Source organism: Rhamphochromis longiceps, linkage group LG9, assembly GCF_057381845.1.
Source record: "Rhamphochromis longiceps isolate RC_006_pf linkage group LG9, R_longiceps_female_GT1.1, whole genome shotgun sequence".
Taxonomy (NCBI): Eukaryota; Metazoa; Chordata; class Actinopteri; order Cichliformes; family Cichlidae; genus Rhamphochromis; species Rhamphochromis longiceps.
Window position 1 is genome coordinate 36,655,428 of NC_140565.1, and position 10,078 is coordinate 36,665,505.

The 10,078-nt window shown below is 54.1% G+C and overlaps 1 protein-coding gene across 8 annotated transcripts in view; it reads left to right on the forward strand.

Annotated features, from left to right (window-relative positions):
• Nucleotides 1-10,078, forward strand: part of kmt2ca (lysine (K)-specific methyltransferase 2Ca) — a 50,010-nt gene that overhangs the window by 11,190 nt on the left and 28,742 nt on the right. For all 8 annotated transcript variants that reach the window (XM_085417597.1, XM_085417594.1, XM_085417596.1 and 5 more), the window contains exons 13-26: nucleotides 8-4,524; nucleotides 4,607-4,753; nucleotides 4,926-5,668; nucleotides 5,747-5,848; nucleotides 6,500-6,622; nucleotides 7,139-7,255; nucleotides 7,396-7,497; nucleotides 7,608-7,712; nucleotides 7,784-7,965; nucleotides 8,244-8,408; nucleotides 8,503-8,612; nucleotides 8,707-8,766; nucleotides 9,397-9,499; nucleotides 9,575-9,666. In XM_085417597.1, the coding sequence (XP_085273723.1) occupies nucleotides 8-4,524; nucleotides 4,607-4,753; nucleotides 4,926-5,668; nucleotides 5,747-5,848; nucleotides 6,500-6,622; nucleotides 7,139-7,255; nucleotides 7,396-7,497; nucleotides 7,608-7,712; nucleotides 7,784-7,965; nucleotides 8,244-8,408; nucleotides 8,503-8,612; nucleotides 8,707-8,766; nucleotides 9,397-9,499; nucleotides 9,575-9,666 (6,668 nt within the window). The remainder of the gene's footprint in view (nucleotides 1-7; nucleotides 4,525-4,606; nucleotides 4,754-4,925; nucleotides 5,669-5,746; nucleotides 5,849-6,499; nucleotides 6,623-7,138; nucleotides 7,256-7,395; nucleotides 7,498-7,607; nucleotides 7,713-7,783; nucleotides 7,966-8,243; nucleotides 8,409-8,502; nucleotides 8,613-8,706; nucleotides 8,767-9,396; nucleotides 9,500-9,574; nucleotides 9,667-10,078) is intronic.

Sequence of the window (10,078 nt, forward strand, 5' to 3'; positions counted from 1 at the left end):
TTTGCAGGTTTGTCCATGCAGACTGCAGCATCCAGGCCGGGGAGGACAAGGTGGGGTCCAAAGTGTACATCTGCTCCACGTGCAGACCTCAACAGGAGGAGCCAAACCCACACAGTCCCACATTGGCATCAGCTGCCGCCCTTAGCCCCTCACAGACTCCACCCAGTAGCATTCCACAGCCGTCGGTCTCAACGTGCACAGAGGCTCCACCGGCCAGTCCTGTTGGTCAACTCGTCCCTGAGGAGCCGCCACAGAGAACAACAAAGTCCCTCAGTGCACCATCACCACCAAGTCTTACGTCATCTCACACCGACTCCCAGGAGCTCCTGAATAATCCACTGTCAGTTCTTCCTCAGTCTACAGGGCTCCAACAGAGTTCTACAACATCTCACCCTGAAGCCAGTGAACCCCAACAGAGTCCTCTATCGTCTCATTCTGAGGGTATGGAGACACAACAGAGTTCTCTGCCAGTTCTCCCTGAGTCCACAGAGCTCCAAGGAAGTTCTGTATCATCTCAGCCTGAAGCCACGCTTCAACAGAGTCCTCCACCAACTCTCCCAAAGTCCACAGAACTCCAAGAAAGTCTTTTATGTCACCCGGTTTCTGCCAAACTCCTAGAAACTCCCAAAGTTCTCCCACAAAGTGGATGGAGCATGGAGTTGGAACAAAGCCCTTCACAATGTCAAACTGATCCCACAGAGCTCCAACAAAGTCCTCCACCATCTCACCCGTATCCTGTGGCAGTCCAGCAAAGTTCCTCACTAGCTCTTACAGAGCTCCCTCCTTCTGCTGAACTCCTTCTGAAGAGTTCTTTACCATCTAGCCCTGTTCTCAAGGACCTCCAGCAAAGTCCTGCATCATCTCCCATGGAGCTCCAACAAAGTTCCTCGCCTACTCCTGTAGAACACCAACAATTTTCTGCACCGTCTCCCAAAGAACTCCCAGACAGTCCTACACCATCTCACCCTCTTTCCACAGAGCTGCAGCAAAGCCCTCCACCATCTCCCAAAGAGCTCCAAGATCCTGCACCATCATGGCCTGATTCCACAGAGCTCCGGCAAAATCCTCCACCATCTCCCACAGAGCTCCAGAAAAATCCTCCACCATCTCCCACAGAGCTCCCATCTCAACTTGTTTCCATGGAGCTTCAACCAAATTCCTTACAAATGCTCAAAGAGCTCCAAGATCCTGCACCATCCTGGCCTGATTCCACAGAGCTCCAGCAAAATCCTCCACCATCTCCCACAGAGCTCCAACAAAATCCTCCACCATCTCCCACAGAGCTCCAACAAAATCTTCCACCATCTCCCACAGAGCTCCACCAAAATCCTCCACCATCTCCCACAGAGCTCCAACAAAATCTTCCACCATCTCCCACAGAGCTCCAACAAAATCTTCCACCATCTCCCACAGAGCTCCACCAAAATCCTCCACCATCTCCCACAGAGCTCCAACAAAATCTTCCACCATCTCCCACAGAGCTCCAGCAAAATCCTCCACCATCTCCCACAGAGCTCCAGCAAAATCCTCCACCATCTCCCACAGAGCTCCCACCTCAGCCTATTTCCACGGAGCTTCAACCAAAATCCTTACAAACGCTTGAACTCCGAAGTCCTGCACCATCTGAAAATGCAGAGCTTCAACAAGGTCATCCATCATCTCCCATAGAACAAAGTTCCTCATCACCTTCAGCAGAGCTCCAGCACATTCTTGTTCTGTCTCACACTGATTCCACAGAGCTCCCACAGAATGCACCATTTCCCAAAGATCTCCTGTCAAGTCCTGCACAATCTCACACTGAACCCCCACAAAGTCCTCAACCATCTGTCACAGAGCTCCCACAGAGTGCTGTAATTTCCCATCCTGATCCCATGGAGCCCCAACAAAACGTTGTACCTTTGACTGCACCTTCTGTCATAGAACTCGAGCCATCTCCCTCTTGTCACACAGCATCCCATCGTAATCAAGAAGAGCTCCATCCTGATGTGGCAGAGTTTAGAATAAGCTCCTCACCGGCTTGCCCTGATCTTGCAGAGGCCCATGAAAGTTACTCAGCATCCCACTTGGATTCCACAGATGACCAGAAAAGCTGGACCCCGTTACACCTTCAGCAGAGTCCTGCACAGTCTCACTCTAATCTGGCAGAACTTGAGGAAAGTACTGAGCAGAATTCCACAGAGGATCAGTTCATGGACACAGAATCTCAGCAGAGTCCAGTACAGGGTGGTCCCATGGCTTGTACCCTTGCACATTTTCTACACAGCCCTTCACCTCACAGTCCTATCAAATCAGGGCTGACTCCTCCCAGGGTGGAGCTGGGGACAGAGCAGGCTCGGCACAGCCTTCCACCAGACAGTCCTGCACAGGACAATGCTATGCAGCTCAGTGGATCACATAGTCCCAGCCTCACAGCCTCACAGCCTCAGCACAGTGCTCTACAAACGGACTGTAGTCCTGTGCAAGCTGGCATGAGGAACCCCTCACAGGACACTGAATCTACACTGGACCAGGAGAGCCCTGGATTGAGCAGCCCTACTCTGCAGTATGGGGCTGCACAGGACACGTCTACACTGGACCAGGACCTCTCATCGGCAGCAAGATACGCCTCAGCTCCATGTAGCCCATCGTCACCACCACTCAGACCTAAACGGTGCAGTCTGTCCCAACCTGCCAGCCCTGCTCAGGCTCTCCGGTCTTCACAGCTTAGCTTACATACTTTAGAACTTGCTGCACATTCAACACTCACACAGGAGTCCACCCATGCCACACAACCTGACTCCTTGAAACAATGCCCTTCTAGCCCTGATGGCCAAACACTGGAAAATAACCCTCCTCCCCTTAACCACACCTCTAGCCTGGCCACAGTGCCCCCTGAAAGTAGCACGCTCAGTCCCGATCATTCCAGTCCCCCTCATGTCCTAGATTTCCAGACACCAGAAAGCCTTTTTCACATTAGCACTTCAGCCAAACACAGTAGCCTAGCTTGCTCACCTTGTGCCGGTGAAATGGAGGAAGCTCCTCCCCCAGCTAGCCTAATTCATCAGAATCTTCACAACACCCCATCGCTCTGCATGGAAGTTGTTGAAGGAGCTAGCCCCACACATAACCAGGCCAGCTCAGCTTGTGCCAGCCCCACTCGTGCTTACCAGATGCCTACAAGCCCAACCATGTGTCTTGAAGGCCACCCTAGCCCTGTGCCAGGGGAGAGTAGCCCATCAGCAGTGCTGGCTGAACCCATCCACCTTGCCTCCTGTCAGGATGAGGAGATGGAGGTAGCTACCATCCAGCCAAGTGATGGTGTTCAGTCAGAACCTAGTCCCAGTCAACCAGACAGTCCTCAGCCTGACCCTGCTTACTCAGAAGTCACCGGTGGCATTGTTTTGTCAGGTCATGAGCATGCTCAGGAGACAGAAAGTCCACCTGGTCAGTCAAGTCGGCCACATATCCAGATTTCCTTCAGTACTTCACACCTGGCTGCAGTACAGCCGTCAAGCCCTCCACCAGCTTCTGGTAGTTCAAGTCCTCCACACTGTACACTGAGTGATACCGGCCCAGAGAGGAGTCCTGTTCGTGCTGAAACATATCCCTGTTCTGCTAGTCTAGCTGATGTCCACACCAGTCATAGCCCAGTTAGTCCTGCTGGTCAGGCTAGTCCTGCTCATGTAGTAGTAGCTCACTCAGGCCCAGTGCAGATACAAACTTCCTCATTAGCTAGCACAACTCATAGCAGCCCTGCACATGCTGCTTTTGCCAGTGTTAGCCCACCTCACAGTCCGGCTCCTGACACTGAAAGTAGTACTGGCCTTACTGAGGCATCACTGAGCCCCACTAGTCCTGATGTGGACACAGTTGCTCTTTCCAGTGGGGCTCAGCCTGATATGGGTGCTGATAAACCTGCAGACTGTATCAGACAAACAAGTCCTGCTGCCTCTGTACCCGACGACTCTGCTGCTGTTAGCCCCAGCCAGATTAGTCAGAACCAAGTCAGCCAGTCCCCAGCTGGTACTGCAGTGGTCCCCAAAGAAAACCACCAGTGCACTGCCTCACCAAGCCCCCTCATCCCCACTGATGCTACTTACACTCAGGCCAGTCTGAGTCCTGCTAGCCCTGTCCATGCTAGTCCCACTCAGGATAACACTGCGATGCCTAGCTCAACCTCTCCCAATGAGGCACCTCTTAGTCCCACATGCCCCGCCCCCTCACAGATTAGCCCTTCTCAAACAGTCTCTTTTGACACTCTGCAGGTTCAGCGTAGTCCCTTACACAGCCCAGGTCAAAGTTCTACAGGTGTTCATATGGATCCAGGTTTTAAACAGATCACCACAAGTCCAGGCTCCGTGAGTCCTGTGCAGGCAGAGCCTGGTGTCAGACCTGCTTCTGCCAGCCCGTTCCACTGTGAAGCCAGTCCTGCTTGTGATTCAATTAACCCTGCTCCCTCAATAACCAGCCCAAGTCCTGGTCCTGTTAGTCCCGTGAAGCCAGAACAAGGTCCTGGACCTGAAGGGATGTCTGATGGCACCATGGGTAAGTATGAGGGCGAGTGACTCAAAGTTCCCGATTAACACACGATCTGTTCTGAGGTTATCTGCTCTTTTTGTTCACCCAGACACACTGAGCACAGAGGAGCAGCAGGAGGAGCAGCCTGAACACACATCACAGGAGAGCCTAGCAGAGGAGCAGCCTGTGGAGAGGAGCGAGGGAGGAGAGGAACAAAACCAGAAGGTTCTGCCCAGTAGCTCCAGCGGTCTTAAAGGTTTGCTTTGCAAACACGGAAACATAACCAATCCAAACTCTTAAATGTTTACATTTTTCCGTGACTTCCCTTTTCCCCAGGCTTGCTCCGCCCGCTCCATCGTTGTGACTGTAACCAGGAAGATCCTGAACCTGCATCAGTATCTAATGTGTCCATGTTTGTGTCTCTGCAGGAGTCCAGGAGACTCAGTGCCCCGCCTCCCCCGTACCCACGCAGCAACCTGTGTCCTTCCCTTTGCCCTCATCACCTCCATCTGTGGGAGCTGGCTCCCTGGAGGCCTCCCCCCACCGTCACTCCCAGCCCACCATTGTAGAGGGCCTCCCACAGGAGGAAAAGCTTCCCAGTGACTTTGGACATACGGTGGGGCTGAAGGACCAATCGCCTCTTTGTCACATGACATCAGAGTGTGATGGGGGTCAGTCACAGATCCTATATGAACCTGTTGCTTTGGTAACAGAACCCACCGAAGATGAGCACCAATCACAAGCTGAGCCTTCACAGGAGGAGGATCTTTCTGAAACAGTTCAGCCGTCAGATGGTCAGCCAATCACTGAGGAGCACTCAGACATGGAGGAGGAGCCGCCAGTGAGCCCCGTGCTGGACTTGGACCCCTCTTTAGACAGAGAGGTGATGGAGCTGATGACATCATCGCCTCCCCCGTCCCTTCTGCACCTGTCCTCGCCATCCTCATCGCCGCTGCTGCGCAGAGGGAAGGGTCGCACCCTGAGGCCTCCTCCCTGCTCCCCCCGGCTGTCTGATGACCTCTCCATCCGCCTCAGACAGTCTCCCTTCTCCACTGAGGCCTCCCCAGAGACCTCCCCTGCAAGAGTGCCCATCACGCCGCCGCCGCTCACCCCGCCTTTGCCTTCTCTCAGGACTTCCCCCCTAGCTAGAGAGTCTCCACCTCTCTCTAAGGTAAGCGGCAGCCTCCTCCTCTTCTTCGCTCACTCTTGCTCCTCTTCACTTCTCCTTTTGTTCTGTGTGCAACCTCAGGCTCCTCCCACCACCGTGCTCTCCCTCACCCCAAAAATCGGCATGGGGAAGCCTGCCATCTCTAAGAGGAAGTTCTCTCCTGGCAGAGCCCGGGTGAAACAGGTTGGTGACCTTTGACGTGTGTGTGTGCGTGTGTGCGTGTGCGTGTGTGTGTGCGTGTGTGTGTGTGTGTGTGTGTGCGTGCGTGTGTGCGTGTGCGTGTGCGTGCGTGTGTGCGTGTGCGTGTGCGTGTGTGTGTGTGTGTGTGTGTCCTTTACATATCGATTGTTAAAAAGAAAAAGCTGGAGGTGAAATTCCACAAACCTCTTGTCTCTAACAAGCTCCTCCTCCTGAGTGACACATTATAGTCAAGTTCTGTAGCCAGTCAGACGACACAGGAGCGCTCTCAACGCTGCTGCTTTTTATTCCTGCCTCCATCAGCTCGCACCTCCACGGGCGTGATGAGAAGCAGGTTACCATCAGTGTGCTTCATCCTCATCCTCACCTGTCGGCCCGGCAGGGCATGCCTGACACACGCCCTCACACAGACGTGCACACATTCACACACTCGTCATTGATCGCGGCGTGTTTGTTCTGTGCACATCGAGGTTGTTCGATCGGCGCGTTGGCTGCCGTCAATACCCAGTGTGTGTGGTTGCCATGGTAACATTGTGTCGTCATGAGTTCTTTTTTCATTTTGTGGCCGTTACATTTATGTTACTGCATTTTGTCCCCACCTCCCCCTCTCTTCTCCTCCTCCTCCCTCTCATTCAGGGCACGTGTTGGAGTAGTCGCAGGGCGGTCAGCCCCCTCTCGTCCTCCCAGGATTCCACGGGAGAGGGAGGGTGGGACCCTAAGCCCCGCCTGCAGGACTCCCTGCTCTGGAGCATGAGAGTGGTAAAAAAGTGCACCCTAACTGTCACCGGCTGTGACTAACAGCAGCTTACTAACGCTGTCTCTGCTGTGGGTGTGGGAAACGAGCGCACGCTGTGCTGCCTGTGTGCGTGAGAGAGTGTGTGCTTCCACCCTGCTGGGCTGCAAAGGTCTCCAATCAAACGCGCCTGCGGGTCTGATCGTTCTGTCATGTTTGTTTTCCGTGACGTCCTCAGGAAGTGAATCCTCAGAAGGACGCGGCTGCAGCTGCTTTTAACGCACGATTGTGTCGCTTTTTCCCGCCATTTTAATGTGGCCGTACTGTGCGAGTGGCGGCACCTTTAGCAGCGGGTGTAAATACAAGAGACTAACACAGAGGCTATACTGTCGCCAGCGTGACTAGATTGAGTGTGGGGTGTTCGGGGACTAGTGGAGCTGATTCCTGACTCCTTGGAAGTTCTGAAATTGATCTTACCAGTGACATCATGGATTTCCTCCTAATTCTCCTCCTTCCTCCCCCTGCCTGTCTCCTCTCCTCAGGGTCGTGGTTCCGGGTTCCCGGGCAGGAGGAGGTCCAGAGGAGGCGGCATCGGAGGAAGAGGGGGGAGAGGAAGAAGCCGACTGAAGACTCAGGACAGCGTGACTGTGTCACCGGGAGTAAGAGCACACCTGCACACTGATATGTCCATGATAGATGATCACAGATTACTGATTACCTGTGTGTGTGTGTGTGTGTGTGTGTGTGTGTGTGTGTGTGTGTGTGTGTGTGTGTGTGTGTGCGCGCGCGCGCGCGTCAGGCTGCGTATGTGGAGGCGTTCACAGCAAAGGAGGACGAGGAGAACTCGATGCACAACACCGTGGTGATGTTCTCCACGTCGGACCACTTCACCCTCAGACAGGTGTGCTCACCTGCGTGTGACATCACGTGTGTAAGCAGTAATCATGTGACATACAGCAGTTAACCCGTGTGTGTGTGTGTGTGTGTGTGTGTGTGTGTGCGTGCGTGCAGGACATGTGTGTGGTGTGTGGCAGTTTCGGGCAGGGCGCTGAAGGTCGGCTGTTGGCGTGCTCTCAGTGTGGACAGTGTTACCATCCTTACTGCGTCAACGTAAAGGTCAGTACTCGCCTACCTGTAATCTGATTACTTCCTGCCCCCGGCTCACTGTTTGAGTGTGCTGTCTGCAGATCACTCGGGTGATTCTGACCAAAGGGTGGCGCTGTTTGGAGTGCACGGTGTGCGAAGCCTGCGGTGAGGCCAGCGACCCTGGGCGACTGTTGCTATGTGATGACTGCGATATCAGTTACCATACCTACTGCCTGGACCCGCCCCTCCTCACGGTGCCTAAAGGAGCCTGGAAGTGCAAATGGTGGGTCTACCTGTCGCTCACCTGTGTGTGCGAGGAGGCGTCTGTCAGATCAGCTGATCAGCCCTCCCTCATGACTAAACGTGTCTCCTCATGTGAGTGAGACGACATCACCATAGCAACCAAGAAACACATTGGCTGAGAGCGTTTCCTCATGTTTGATGTCACATGACAGGACACGAGGTTCCACCAACACTCAGCCAGCCAGAGCTCAGACTCTAATCACATGACACATAACACGAAAGGTAAGAGCTGACGGGTGCTGGTTGCTCTCTCCTCAGGTGTGTGTGGTGTGTGCAGTGTGGCTCCGCCTCCCCCGGGCTGCGCTGCGAGTGGCAGAGTAACTACAGCCTGTGCGGGCCGTGCTGCAGCCTAAGCCACTGTCCCGTCTGCCAGCGAGCGTACCTGCAGGACGACCTCATCCTGCAGTGCCAGCAGTGCGACAGGTAACACCCGCTCAGGTGTGGGGTCTCGGCGGGTTCGTCGGTCAGGCCCGGGGTCACCATCGGCTAATGTGTGTGTGTGTGTGTGCGCACGCAGGTGGGTCCACGCTACGTGTCAGGGTCTGACCACTGAGGAGGACGTGGAGGCCGCTGCTGACGAAGGATTTGACTGTTCGCTGTGCAGGATGCATGGACGCAGCCCCTACGGTGAACACACACACACACACACACACACACACACACACACACACACACACACACTTGTTGTGAAGCTTGAGGCTGACGTGTGTGTCTGTTTCAGGGAGGACGGAGTTGTTGGCGCCCTTCATGGCTCAGATCGTCTCCAGGATCAGGGAACCCGGTCAGTGCCCCACTCTGTGGTAGTCAAGCAACGGCCCGTGGTCCTAATCCAAGCCCCCCCACGCCTCCACTGGAGGCTCAGATTGTCCTCTGATAAGAAACAACCACTGAGGTGGATCCAGGGTCGCGTCTGATGGTCTCCTGTCTGTGCAGATATTCACTCTGTAGACACTAGGGGGCGATCCAAACAGCCTCCCTCGTGGGAGCTTTCTTCTTGTGTCAAACATACGGCTTGGGGGCTAGAAGCAGCCCTCCTAGGGTCGAGTCCGGCCCTGTGGATGGCAGTAAAGCTCACGTATGAACCTTTCATAGTGTCTCAGCTCTGAGGGAACCTGATGTGATGATGTCAGTTTTTGGTTTGTTTCATGTCTCCAAACATCCAAAGCATTGATTTTTCTCCCATCTGAAACAAACTGAAGCAGCTTAAAATGCAGCTCATCACACATGAGTGAAGTGGATCACACTGGGGGTCCTGGGATGGGCAAACAACGTGAGGAGGTCATGAAAGTTTGGTGTTTTCTGATCAAAGCGGTCGGACGGCGGTCGTTTGTGCTCCTGGAGAACGTTTCCGTCTGAGCGCTTTGATCCAAGCAAAGCTGTTTGATGAAGAGAAAATCGTGTCTGTTTGCAGACTCAAAGACGTACGCTCAGGACGGGGTCTGCCTGACCGAGTCGGGCCTGTCTCACCTGCAGTCTCTGGTCGAACCTCTGACGTCGCCGCGCAGGTGGCGCAGGTAAGGCCGCCGCCCTCTCGTGCTGCGCCGTCAGGTCGATGTGGGCGGGCATGACGCTCTGCTTCCTGTCTGCAGGTGTAAACCCAAACTGAAGCTGAGGATCATCAACCAGAACAGCGTGTCCGTCCTGCAGACCCCAGTGGACGCCGAGCTGGACCATGGCAGAGGTCAGTCACCGTTACGCTTGCTCAGGTGTGGAGTTTCTCACCTGAACGTGTGACCTGCATGGCTTCATTCTGCAGGCTGAAGTGTGTTTTAGCCACGAGCAAGTTCGTGTTGTACTCGAGGTCACGCCGAGTTCGCTGGACTGCTGACCTTTGACCCAGCTGAGCTGCCTTCAGGTTCATGTTTCTTCTCTGACTTTACAGCATCAGATCAAAGGAGGTCATTCAGTCTTTGCAGAGGCTCTTATTTTGAATGTGATTCTGTCTGACTTCCTGTGCTCATTGTTAATAGACTGTGTTATTGGTTGGGTGGTTTAAAGTCACATGATGCTAAAGCTTCCTGTCAGCAGGTGTACTGACGCTCTTCAGAGTCTGCATATGTAACCAAGGTTACCTTGTTTGTTTAGATTTAGGA